The 14235-nt window shown below is 46.9% G+C and overlaps 1 protein-coding gene and 1 non-coding gene across 2 annotated transcripts in view; both read right to left on the bottom strand.

The window, feature by feature from the left end:
• Positions 1 to 14235, bottom strand: part of IARS1 (isoleucyl-tRNA synthetase 1) — a 548404-nt gene that overhangs the window by 510566 nt on the left and 23603 nt on the right. The window contains exon 3 of the mRNA XM_078661397.1: positions 10976 to 11132. Within this exon, the coding sequence (XP_078517523.1) occupies positions 10976 to 11132 (157 nt within the window). The remainder of the gene's footprint in view (positions 1 to 10975; positions 11133 to 14235) is intronic.
• LOC144783573 (small nucleolar RNA SNORA84) lies at positions 9885 to 10016 on the bottom strand. The gene has a single exon (XR_013601524.1). It is a non-coding gene; the product is annotated as a small nucleolar RNA SNORA84 (small nucleolar RNA).

The raw sequence follows: 14235 nt of genomic DNA, 5'->3' as shown, positions 1-14235 counted from the left end.
AGCGGTTTAAAGCATTTGAACTACTGGTCTGGCACATCTCTACATTGGGGTTTTAAAGAACTCGCCAGCAATATCCTACAATGGTTCAGGCATGACCATATTTGCTTTAGGTAGATACTGTCACATCATAGAACAATTTTTTATTTTTGACTTCTTCTAAAGCGCACTATCACCTAGCATGCATCCTGGCGCTAACAGACTCATGGCAGAGGGGGGGATCAAGACTGATAACACTCTAGGACTTCGGGAATAGCCAGGTTTTTAATCTCCTCCTAAACGGTAAGAGGTCAGTGGTTTGTCTGAGCTCGAACGGGAGAGCGTTCCACAGTTTCGCCGCAGCCACACAAAAAGACCTGCCTCCTGCTTTGGCTTTCTTAAACCTTGGTAACCTCACCAGTCTGGCCAAGGAGGAGCGAAGGTTACGAGCCGGCACGTGCCAGGCAAACTTCCTTTGCAAGAGAGCAGGTCCCAGCCCTTGAAGGGCTTTAAACACCAGACAGAGAGACTTAAACTAGACTCTCTGTCTCAGGGGGAGCCAGTGCAGCTGAGCAAGAGCTTAGAGGAGGAGGAATTCTAGGCCACCCCAGGGCTAACTTGATCGCAGCCGACTGGATTCTTTGAAGTCTGTCCAAAAGATAATTCTGGGACTCCAGCAACAAAGAGTTGCAGTAATCCAGCCTTCTGAGCACGGTGCAGCGCACCACTTCAGCCCGGGCTGGAGAAGGCAGCAGATGGAGAATTTTTCTAAGCAATCTAATAATGGCCAGGCACCCTGCCACTATTTTCGAAACCTGAGCTTCCAAGGTGAGATTGCTGTTGAACATGACGCCCAGGTTCCGAACCGCCTTCACTGGCTGAACCGATGGAATGAAGTCAGAAGGCCAAAAGTTGCTGAGTAGGACAGATTGGACCCTGTCCCTTGGACAGTATAGCACCTCCGTTTTACCTGCATTAAATTGCAGGGAATTAGCCTTCAACCAGCCCGCCGTATCTCGCAGGCAATTGTGAAACGCTTCCAGAGAAGTTGATTGATCTCCCTCAAGAGAGAGAATCAGCTGCGTGTCATCAGCATAATTAACGATCTCAATGTTATATTCTTTGATGACCGCAATCAGGGTTTCATGTAGATGTTGAATAAAATCGGGCTAATTGCCGAGCCCTGAGGAACACCATGCGAGATAGTGGAAAAGGCGGATTGGTAAGGAGGGAGGGAAACGGCTTGCTGTGTCCCGGAGAAAGGACTGAAACCATCTAAAGGCACTACCTGTAACCCCCACCTCTCTCAGCCTACTCAGCAGGGTCCCATGGTTCACCATGTCAAAGGCGGCAGACAGGTCAAGCAGGATCAAAACACCTGCCTGACCTCTGTCTGCCCGCCAACGAAGCTCATCCAACACGGTCACCAAGGCCGTCTCGGTGACGTGGGCCGGCCGGAAGCCAAACTGAACTTCCTCCAAGAGTTTATGCTGTTCTAAGTGCCTGGAGAGAGTCCCACAACCACCCGTTCCACGATTTTAGCTGGATATGGCAGAAGCGAAATAGGCCTAAAATTCTTCAAGCACTCAGGGTCGAGAGAGGTTTTTTTTTAACAGTGGAGTAAACACAGCTTGTTTCCACTGAGGTGGAACCACTCCTGTAGAAAGAGACTGGTTACATACCAGACGGAGTGTGGGAAAAAGCTCTGCCTCGAACTCTTTCCCATATTTGCTTTAGGTAGATACTGTCACATCATAGAACAATTTTTTATTTTTGACTTCTTCTAAAGCGCACTATCACCTAGCATGCATCCTGGCGCTAACAGACTCATGGCAGAGGGGGGGATCAAGACTGATAACACTCTAGGACTTCGGGAATAGCCAGGTTTTTAATCTCCTCCTAAACGGTAAGAGGTCAGTGGTTTGTCTGAGCTCGAACGGGAGAGCGTTCCACAGTTTCGCCGCAGCCACACAAAAAGACCTGCCTCCTGCTTTGGCTTTCTTAAACCTTGGTAACCTCACCAGTCTGGCCGAGGAGGAGCGAAGGTTACGAGCCGGCACGTGCCAGGCAAACTTCCTTTGCAAGAGAGCAGGTCCCAGCCCTTGAAGGGCTTTAAACACCAGACAGAGAGACTTAAACTAGACTCTCTGTCTCAGGGGGAGCCAGTGCAGCTGAGCAAGAGCTTAGAGGAGGAGGAATTCTAGGCCACCCCAGGGCTAACTTGATCGCAACCGACTGGATTCTTTGAAGTCTGTCCAAAAGATAATTCTGGGACTCCAGCAACAAAGAGTTGCAGTAATCCAGCCTTCTGAGCACGGTGCAGCGCACCACTTCAGCCCGGGCTGGAGAAGGCAGCAGATGGAGAATTTTTCTAAGCAATCTAATAATGGCCAGGCACCCTGCCACTATTTTCGAAACCTGAGCTTCCAAGGTGAGATTGCTGTTGAACATGACGCCCAGGTTCCAAACCGCCTTCACTGGCTGAACCGATGGAATGAAGTCAGAAGGCCAAAAGTTGCTGGGTAGGACAGATTGGACCCTGTCCCTTGGACAGTATAGCACCTCCGTTTTACCTGCATTAAATTGCAGGGAATTAGCCTTCAACCAGCCCGCCGTATCTCGCAGGCAATTGTGAAACGCTTCCAGAGAAGTTGATTGATCTCCCTCAAGAGAGAGAATCAGCTGCGTGTCATCAGCATAATTAACGATCTCAATGTTATATTCTTTGATGACCGCAATCAGGGGTTTCATGTAGATGTTGAATAAAATCGGGCTAATTGCCGAGCCCTGAGGAACACCATGCGAGATAGTGGAAAAGGCGGATTGGTAAGGAGGGAGGGAAACGGCTTGCTGTGTCCCGGAGAAAGGACTGAAACCATCTAAAGGCACTACCTGTAACCCCCACCTCTCTCAGCCTACTCAGCAGGGTCCCATGGTTCACCATGTCAAAGGCGGCAGACAGGTCAAGCAGGATCAAAACACCTGCCTGACCTCTGTCTGCCCGCCAACGAAGCTCATCCAACACGGTCACCAAGGCCGTCTCGGTGACGTGGACCGGCCGGAAGCCAAACTGAACTTCCTCCAAGAGTTTATGCTGTTCTAAGTGCCTGGAGAGAGTCCCACAACCACCCGTTCCACGATTTTAGCTGGATATGGCAGAAGCGAAATAGGCCTAAAATTCTTCAAGCACTCAGGGTCGAGAGAGGTTTTTTTTAACAGTGGAGTAAACACAGCTTGTTTCCACTGAGGTGGAACCACTCCTGTAGAAAGAGACTGGTTACATACCAGACGGAGTGTGGGAAAAAGCTCTGCCTCGAACTCTTTCCCAATTTTTAAAGGAATCGGGTCAAGCGGAGACCCGGACATAATACCAAGGGCCATCCAACTGAACTCCTCTGGAGTCAGCAATGCAAACTATGAGAGGGACTTATCTCCCCCTGTGCAGAGGCGACCCCAAGATCCACCACAGCCTTCTCCAGAGTATCTCCACTGCCATCAACCACTAAGGGTTCGGCCCCAGTCTGTTGCTGCTCAACCCCCAAATGATCAATAATCGTTTTAATTATGTCCTGAAAGAACCAAGCCAGGTTCTCACAAAGTTCTTGGGGATGGGGGAACTCCTTCTTAGAGCAGTCAGGACTAATAAGACTGTTCAAGATATTAAAAATACTTCGGGAGCTATTTGGGGCATTAAGAATCACCAGAAGTATGCCGCCTTGACCCCTGTGGATTTCCTTTTTGTAATCCACCAACTTAGATTTCCAGATAAGCCTATCCTTATCCAGGTATCCATGTCTCCATCTCCTCTCTGCTTGTTTACATTCTAGTTTCAGACTCTTAAGACTATCCGTGAACCATGGAGCCGAAGGTCTTCCCCTGCTCCTATGGTGTTTTAAAGGAGCGGATGCGTCCAAGACCGAAGTGATCTTCAAGCAAAGAGAAGCATAGTTCTCCTCTACCTGCATAACAGGTGAGAAGCACCCCTTGGCCTGAAACAAGGGAGCCATGCCTCTTTTCCGTACAAGAGTCTACCAGTCCCTACTAATATACTCCCTCACTTGGCCAGGTGCCCTAAAATTACGAGTAGCTAAATTCACAAACATTTTTATCAAAAAGTGATCAGTCCAGCCCATAGGTAAAATTTCCCCAACCGTAAGAAGATTGGTCTCAGAAAAAATTAAATCCAGCAGGTGTCCACCTATATGGGTGGCCTGAGAAACCTGCTGGAGGAGGTCTAGACCTTCGCACGAATGGAGCACATTAGGAAAACCTACATCAAGGGAGCCATTCAGCCACAGATTAAAATCTCTGAGGATCACCAGTTTACGGTGGGTAGCAGCCATGATGGTGAACAATTCCAGTAACAGCAGCTGCTGCTGGAGTAATGTGGAAATCCCAGGGGGTCTATAGCAGATAATTCCAGTTAAGAAATGCCCATGTGCATTCTTGATAGCAAACCCAAATAATTCACAACCATCGATTGCATCAATGTCGCTGACAGTCAAATTCAACGTGTCCTCAAAGATCACACCCACTCCACCCCCCTAACATTCGGTCTAGGTTTATGGCAGGTTTTGTATCCTGGCAGACAGGCATTCCCAGAGTCGACCTCACAATCCGGGCAAGTCCAGGTTTCCGTCATGAACAAGGCATCAAGCTCATGAGTTTCAAGCAACAGGTGTATCTCCACTGTGTGCTTAGGTAAAGATCTCACATTTAGAAGCCCACAAGCGAGAATGCCACTCATCAGAAAGTCTGTCAATGGAAAGGCGGTGTCTGCAGACCTAAGAGCCCCCTTATCACTGCCCTGCTCTCCAATATAGTGCAGTTCTTTTCTAGTGTAGTGCCTAGGACCACTCCCGTTAACTGGGCCCGGGGACATCCCAAAAGGAGCAGCATAACCGGCGCGTTACTTACCTTCGTTAATGCCTTCTCTGGTACAGATACTATCTATACACACATCCCTTACATTAGAATATTTCCCAAGCGCCACACTGGATCCGAAAACGTTTGAGCAGTACCTCTGCCTGGCGGTTGGTGGCACTGTTCTGTTCCATGTTGTCCACGCTGGACGAGTGCAGTGTCCATATAGGTGCCATCCCAGCATTCTGACGTCAAATTCTTTTCGCAACTTTCTACGCCAGAAGCACAGAGCCACAAAGACTGGAGGCACACTGGTATGTTGTGTTAAGGCAGTAAAAGGGTAACCCTATGAAATCAGTTTGCAGTGCGTGGAGGATAGGAGGGTTGGTAAGGAATGAGAGGCTACAAAGGGTCTCTACCAGATAAGGTGTTAAAGAAGGCAAGTAACTTATTCTTGGGATCGATACCTCGAGCCACAGATTCCTTACCTTAGAATAGATACCAAAGCAATACCTTCCCGGAGGTGGGTATACAAACAGATTAACCCGAAATGTCCTGCAGGACCTAATGAGCAAAGTGCCCCTCACGACAGACCTCACCATCCAGAACGAAATGGAGGACAAGCAACCTTTAACCATACCCAGAGCAGAACACTGCTGGGCCAAACAAAGTACAAACAATAGAACTTGGGATAAGGGCCAAAGAAAAAGGATCAATATCCTTGGATGCCCACTATGCCACAAACTTGTCTCAACAGCAATCGTATACAGTCTTGGTGAAGAGATGCCTTGCTACCATAATAATATCACAGACTTCAGGCGGAAGGTTGAAAGCTGTAAACTGTCGCCACTCAAACTCCAAACATGAAGGCGGAGTATTCACAGGTTCAACTGCAGGACCCTGCCCGCTCTGCAACTGTAACAGAAGAACCTCCAGAAGGGGCATACTGAACGGAAGACGAATGGTCATGCTCAGGAGATCGAGATACCAGACTATCCGTGCCAAAATCTGGAGCCACAAGAATGACTTGTACTCCGTTACTCCTGTTCTACAGGAGGCCTGAGCTTCACTGAGAACAAAAGCATCTCCAAGCAAGAAGTATCTTGGAAACTTCAGAGCGCAGAACTGCTGACATTGCGCATTCTCAGCGGTGGTGTACAGGTCTAACCATGGCTCTCGCCACTCTTGAAAGAGACTTTGCACCACCTTTGAATGGAGACACCAATTGAGATCTGCTAGGAATCAACGGCCGAGTTTGTCTGCCTTGGCGTTCAGAAAGCCCTCCAGGTATTGAACAACCAAACCAGTAAAAGGCCCTGACATTTCTGCCATGTCCAGAGTTGCAGGACTTCTGCCATGACACACTGTTTACTGCAGAACCACATGGCCATCAGGGTGACCATGAATACCTGTATCAGCCTTACCTTTATCGAAGAAGAACAACTTTCAATACCAACCTGATCGCCCAGACCACAACTGGATGAAGCGAAGCCCGAACTCCGGCGGAGACCAGAGTCCTCTAATCTCCACCTCTCCGGCATGGCCACTCCAGCCCAGGAGTGACGCATCTGTTACTACAGTCATCTCTGGTTGAGTAAAGGGGAGGGGTCTGCCGCGGACCCAATCGCAGTTCATCAGCCACCACTGCAGGTCTTTTGCAGTTCCCTCCAGGTGGGAGAGATTCCATGATGCTGTGCCCAATGGAATTTCAAGTCCTACTGCAGAGGACTCATATGCCAATGGGTTTGTGTCACGAGAAGGATGCAGGAGGCCATAGGGCCCAACAGCCTCAGTGTCAATCTAACCGAAATCCAGGATGGAGGCTTAAACATTGGTTTTATAGCCTAAATATCCTGGGCTCGCTGTTTGGGAGGATAGCCCTGAAACTGCACTGTTTCCCGAACTGCTCCAATAAAAGGGAGCGTTTGAGAGGGAGTCAGGTGTGACTTTGGCAAGATGGGAGTGAACCACAGCGAATGCAGGAGGTCTGCTGTAGTTTGAAGGCGGTTGACAACTGCCTGGGGTTAGCCTGCCTTCAACAGCCAATTGTCAAGATACGTGAAGACTGGACCCCTAACCTCCGCAGATGCACGGTAACTACCACCATCACTTTGGTGAAGGGGAGCATGGCAACCTGAAAGTGCTCTTGGCTCACCATGGACTGCACGTAGTGCCTATGGGCAGGTAGGGCAGGGATGTGGAAATGTGTGTCCTGCAAGTCCAATGCTACAATACAGTTTCCAGGGTCCAGGGCAGACGGGACCTGAGCAAGGGTGAGCATCTCAAACGTCTCATTTTTCAGGACGAAGTTGAGAAGGCACAGATCTAGAATAGAACAGAGGTCTCTGTCCTTTTTGGGCACCAGAAAGTAGAGGGAACAGCAACCACGACCTACCTCATATACTGGCACCCTCTCTATGGCCCTTTTGGCCAAAAGGGCCAACACCTTCTGACAGAGCAAAAAGAGATAGTTCTCTGTCAGTCGGTCGTGAGTGGGTGGGTGGCATGGGTAGGGGGTTTCCAGAAAGGAGATGGAGTAGCCACTCTGGACTATTTTCTAAACCCACTTTTCCAATGTTATGAACTGCCAGTAGAGCAGGTGATGGCTGATCACGCCTCTCACTGGGTGCCCGTGCTGGTAAACTAAAGGGGTTGGAGGCTGCCGGAGTGGGAGGATATTGGGGTGGGGTGGGGGGTGAACTGACCTGACCTATGGCTCGTGGTCCCACATGGTCTGTGGGAACCGTGTCCACAAAAAGGCAGGGAAACATGTTGGCCTTAGTGACTGGGAGGGAAGAAATGAGGTTGGTAGCCTTTACCGTAGCAACAGAAGGGGCGAAAGGTGGACTGGAATTGGCATGGGGCCTTGGATAGATCGAAGGACCTAGCCATGGCTCTGCTGTCCTTGAAGCGGTCCATCGCTCAGTAAGCCTTCTCACCAAAGAGGCGAGAGTCACCAAAGGGCATGTCCATGGGTAAAGCTTAGATATCGCCTAAAAAGCCAGTCAGTGGTTTTCACATAGGTTTGGTGTCTAAGTGCCACTGACGACGAAATCACACCACATATGATGGTGAATTTTGCTGCATCTCGTCCATCAGCAATAGCTTGGGGGGGGGGGGGGGGGGGGAAGAGTATTGCTCGGTCCTCATACGAGACCATAGCTAGCACTTGCGTAACCGAATCCCACACAGTATTGGTGAATCAGCACAAAAGGCACATTGTGTCACGGAGCGCAGTGCTGGCAGAAGAGAAAATCCTCTTACCAAAGATATTCAGCCTTCTGGATTCATTGTCTGGTGGTGTGGCAGGGAACACACCGAGACTGATCCTGGAAATGGAGGTTTGGACCACCAAGCTGTCCGGGGTGGGTTGCTGGGTGAGTAAACTGGGGTCCCCAGGAACGGGGCAGTGGCGGGCAATTGTGCTGCACCCAGGAGCTCCTGTGCAAGGCTTGGGCCAGACCTCGAGGAGAACTCTGTAAGGGATGTGTTAAATGAGAGTAATGGTTCAGAGGGGGTAAACTCCTGGCTCAAGTACCTCTGTGTAGATGTTTGTTTTGACTGCCACTATGGGCCACTGAAGGGCCAAGGCCTCAGCTGCCCTCTCCACCACCATTGCAAATGAGGCACCCTTCTCCACAGCCACGGTAGGGGGAAGAGACCAGGCCCGATTCTGGTGGTGTTTCCCAACTACTGTCATTCGTCAGTTCCTCGTACCAGTTGTCCCCTAGTTCATCAAGGGGATGGTGGTAAGCATAAGGGACCTCGGACCTCTCCCAATCATCACCCTCTCCAGGCAGTTCAGAGCAAAAAGGCACTGGCTTCCAATTCGGAAGGCATGCTGCTGGTCAGCGCCAGAGTCGGTGTTGGATGAATCACATCCAACTCTTTGTCTTCAGTCAGGCAGGACGATGGAGCCTGTGCTGCGATGGGGCGTCGGTGGTGCCGGGAGCAATAGCACTGGATCGGTGATCAAGAAAGCTTGTGGTCTCACAGAAGGCACCGCTCCAGATCAAGCACCGGATCCAAAGGTGAACCCGCTGATGGAGAACAAGTAGGGGCTCCTCCCGAGAGGCCCGAAGGCACACCAGAGAGGTCAAGTCACCTAAATGTGGGGCGTGTGGCCTCAAAGCTCCTTGATTTGGGCAGGGATCGCTCCAGCTCAGGGAAAGTTGGGGAGACACAGAGCAGACCATGGCACAGGTTCCACCACAGAGCAAGGCCTAGAGAACCGACGCTCCTGTCCCACACCTGATCCAATTACTTCTACCAGCACAGGAAAATCGAAAACTGCTTCTACTTCTTCCAGTTGTGGGACTTACCAATGACTTGGATTGTGACGACGAATGTCGGAGTTGCTCCGAGAGCAGTACCGAGACCTTCCGCGTGACTTTGAGCTTTGCAGGGATCATCCTACATCGGATAACGAGGAGCTTCATGGACCATTCCCTCAGCGCTTTGGGATTCATGATGCAGCATTATTTACAGATGTTGGAGCAATGGTCCCACTCCAAGCACCATAGGAAAACCAAAAGAGCGTATGTCACAGACATCTGCCTGTGACAGGCACTACACAGGTTAAATCCTGTTGGATTCTTAGGGGACATTCCTAAGATACCAGGAGATGAAAATCTCAAAAAAGCTTCAACAAATATTCGAGGAAAAAGGTAGTCAAAAATTGACTGGGGGAAACTATCAGATCTGCACTGACCGGCGCGGAAAGAAAAGAACGGATGTCAACGTACTGGGGTGGTGCACATATGGGCACCGCACACATCACTCCTGTTGCAGACGATGCAGACGAGGAGCAAACAACACCATCTACCGGCATACAGACGTGCAGCTCGAAAATTTCCAGATCCAGTTTGACGCCTGGAGAATACTATAAGGTAAGGCATCTGCAGCTAGCAGTCTCTACCAGATAAGCCCTTTACTAACAAACACTTTATCCAAAGTTGTTCTGTTAAACTTTGCTCTTCTTCCCTAGAAGCAAAACCACAGAGAGGAATTAAAAATGCTTAACAGGAAACCTTTGTTTACAATATTAATGTCACTGTGACGGGGCAAAGGAGGCTGAGCAGCGAATCCAAACTCCATGCAAAAATCACCGTGGTACTGTTTGCCCGTTGAAAAAACTGAAGTGCTGCACAGAGAGCAGACCACAGAAACCGCTGGGCACACGAAGGAAAACAGACTTACACAGTATAACTAAAAACATATATCATTAACATCGAACGCAAAACATGAGAGAGAAATAAAGCACTTACAATTAATGAGGTATGCTCAGCAAAATGTGAAATGTCTTAAGTAGGAAAACAGGAAAAAAGAGAAAGGCAGTGTATAATAAGAACATTGGGGTATATGGAAAAAAATAGAAAGGAACTAAGGGGCTGCTGCCCAAATTCTAAATGGTGGGGTTTGGGTATTTGGATGGAGAAACTCAGGGCCCTTTATTGATATCCGAGAGAAACAGACTGGGATTCTCTGAGGAAAAGAATAAATGTGCAACATGAACAGGAGAAACAACTTCGCTAATTGTCTATTTGATGTTACTTGACCGCCGCACTGGAAAACAAGTTATAGACAGCTACACATCTAAAAGTCTGTGTATGATGAGCACAATTCTCGCCTGAACAACAATCGAATTGCTACTTTGGATAAATGATTAGTCCTTTCTACAAATTCTGCTACTCAAGAAGCAAAGATCAGCATCAATTAGAAAAGGGATAGCGTAGGGCCTCGATAAAGACTAGAAAAAAAGACACAGGACCAATGTACTTTAATTCATAGTATAAAACTGAATAAATAAAAGTAACTTACTTTAAACTTTGACAACTAATAGTAATTGAATACAAAAGCATTCCACAATGTTGCAGAACAAAAGGAATTCAGGCTCTGATTGCCAGCCATCAGAAATGACTTCAAGATGGTAGGTAGCCATTTCTGGACGGCACAGTGCCAAGAAACCGCACTAAAAATTTGTGAGATTTCAGCTCACGTATATTGGAGATTGCTGTACTAAGATTTAATTTAGGACATTGGGAAACTATGGAAGATTAACTAAAGATCTGATCTAAGAGTGAAAAATGGTTTAGAGTAACCGAGCAGAGGAGAGCCTGTATTTATTCAAACATACCACAGGTAGACCATGACAATCCCAGCCAAACCGTCTCTCTACGTAGAATCCACTCTGATGGGCAAATCGCGTCACTATGTCTTTAATTGTCCCAGCCAAGATGTGGCCATAGTGAGGAAGCCCAGTAGCAAATGGAGGACCATCGTAAAAGGTATACCTGCAGGAAAAGAAAATCTCCTTTGTTAATTACTATCAACTGTACATTTACCAGAAAGAAAAAAAGGACAGACTGTATACATCCATCAACTTCCTCACCCCATCTTAGAGTTTGTGAGTCTGTTGCATAGTACCAAATCATCCCACATGAATCAGCTTGTAAATTGCACAGCCGGAATTTTGTCCTTATACCAAAAAAGAGAGGCTACAGAAAAGTGTGTGGCCTTAAATCCTACCGGCTGACTGGCAGCTCAAATGTTGATGTTCTGCTCCCTTATCCGTCACCCTCTTCACCAAATGGAATATATGTGCTTTGATAGATCAGCTTAGAGTGCAGCTTGTCAGTGAGTGTGTAACCAGGATTACTGCTGAGAGACTGAATTTTAACCATTTTCAATTCATTGTACATAAAACTTCTTTCCTAAAAAACTTGAAATTTGTATAATCATAGGTGGCCTGGTTTGTACTTTGCATTTTGGTATGTGTAGCTCACCCTTCCCACGTTAACTGCAGGGCTACAAATGCCAAAATGCAAGAAACAAAATACATGTGGAGAGGATACCAGCACCCTACGTGGAATAACATGGCATATGTGTAAAAGAAAGTAAACTAGAACCATGCTAAGAGGTTTCCAAGACACTGCAGATACCATGCAAAAATCTGAACTGACGTTGACCATTTCATAAGCCAACCCGGTGTACAGACTACAATATATGGTAAACTCCCTGCTGTAGAAAATAAACAAAATAAAAGTATGTGTGTGTGGCTAATCAATATACTGTAGAAGCACGAGGTACACCAAAAACATACACTAAGCAACTATTACATCGTCTTTTACTTATAAACATTGCTTTTGTGTGTAGAGGCTATATTTGAACTCTTAGATTTGTTAATTCTTAGGTTTAGCAGTCCTTTGCAGATTGTGACTAAGCTATTGTTCCTTATGTACTAGTGTAATTCCTTAATTTTTTCTAGTGCTTTTTGATGTACTCCCTGTCTTGTTTCAATGGGAGGACCATCTCAATCTTTGGAGCACTTGTTTTTATTTAGGTATATTCCAGTGTGCACCGTTTATTCCCCATCAATATTACTTGGACATTTTTTGACCAACAACTCTTGCACGATAGCCGTTTTAAATGCCCTAAAAGCGCTTGAACTTTCAGCATTCTTTTCATTAAGGCACATTAGGTGTGCTATTTCCGTTTGTCTGGATATGAAGATTTTATTGACCTAATGGCTATTAATAAACGGGTGGCTAGAAAGTCGCTTAACGTGCTTTCTTCACAAAAGCGGAGATTACCTGCCTCCATCATATCTCCGAGGCAAGTCACTAGTCTTTACATTTACTTGCGTCTCCTACCTGTTTATGCAATATTATACACGGGGGCTTACATGCGCAAATAAACCCTTGCAAGAAGCTTCCTACACAAGGTACAAGACTGAAGACAAGATTGAGTCTATAATCCCCCTTTGACCTTTGGACCTCAGTATGAACTATCAAAGTATATTAAAACCCGCTCTTTTAACCTCAAAGAAGTCCCCATGCCCTGAAAATGATCCACTAAAATGAAACAACTCTATGTCCACTTAATGGGCGTATAACAGAAAACCTGAAGAGTCAATTATGCCGGCACCTTATTATTTAAAATCGTGTCTATTTGACAAATTAAGCTCCACCAATACATTGCTCCTAGGGCTCATTCTGAACACCTTGACTCCCAAGACATGTATTAACCTTAACAGAAGACAACTGCTAAGCGTGGTGGACTGCTTGCTTAACTTTGCTGTGCTCCCATGCACTTTTTTATTTTTCAGTGACTTTTCCAACATGGCTGTTGGCCATGCTGAAACAGTGAAGCCAAAATGGTCGCAGGCAAGTCATACACTAACAAGTATGCGCCACAACAAATACATGTGCATGTGTGCACACTGCAGTTATATTCCCAATTCGAAGATGGCCACTGCGTGCACACGATGTGTCATAACAGGTTGTAGTAAGTGCTGCTGTTGTATGTACGTTCTACATTAAGGACACACAGCTACCCCACGTGCACAGGAATGTGTATTTACTTTGGAAGCCTCCTCGCGCTCCTGAGCTATGGTTAGGTTCCACGGCAGTTCCTGCTGCCGACAGATTCCGACCGGCTGCTCTTGGTGCGTCGTGGGCTCTTAACGAAGAATAAATCGGTTTGAATTCATACACCGTTTCCGCGTGTATCTGCCACCACACAGACCGGTGACCATTTTGGTTTTAACATCTTTCAGGCCGACAACCATATTGGAATGGAGGCAATGCAAACAAGCACTGTCAAAGCCAATAGGTTGGCACTCGCCTTATAAACGTGAAACCTATTGGTTTTGCAAATCTGTTGTATAGAAAATGAAGGAAAAGTTAGTTTTGGGGACAACATTTATAGCCATGGTAATGAGTGTTATGGGAGCCCCAATCAGTGAGGGTGATGGTTACTGGGACGACTTTCCAGGCATTAATTTAATATAGGCACGCGAGGCATTGTTGGCCAAAGTTTCCTCTACTCCGCACTGTTCACAGAGCCAATACCAATGGAAATTAGGGTGAATAAGTCTGTCAAAGGAAATGTGTTTGGATAAATGGCTCATAAATTGTCTTTATTTAGCGGATGAAGTAATGTCAGAGGGAATTGCAATCCTCAGTAATGCATTTACTGGAATTACTAGACGAATTTAGTAAGGAATCGGGGTACAAAATGAATGCTATCAAGTTAGTTCTACTTCATTTCAATTGGATTATAGCAGGACGCGCCTCGTTGTGCAGTCAGACAACATTCAGGAGAGACCTGAAATTAGTGTATAATCCGGGAGGTCCATCTGACACTACAGATTCCTCAACAATATTATGGGAACAGTCTAACTTCACAGTAAGCAAACAGGGGAATTTGCCACAGATAATTAATATACATTCTGGACTATTATAAATGTCATGCCAATACAAACAGAGAAAGAGACACTAAAAGCCTACAAAAGGATATTATCAGATTTGTCCTGCAAAGAGCTATGCCACCTCCTTTGCCCAACCCAGGCTTTCAGTTAAGGTGCTGAAATGGGCCAGACAGTCTGGGAAAGGG

The sequence above is a fragment of the Lissotriton helveticus genome, chromosome 9, assembly GCF_964261635.1.
Source record: "Lissotriton helveticus chromosome 9, aLisHel1.1, whole genome shotgun sequence".
Taxonomy (NCBI): Eukaryota; Metazoa; Chordata; class Amphibia; order Caudata; family Salamandridae; genus Lissotriton; species Lissotriton helveticus.
This window is presented reverse-complemented; position numbering and strand designations above follow the sequence as displayed.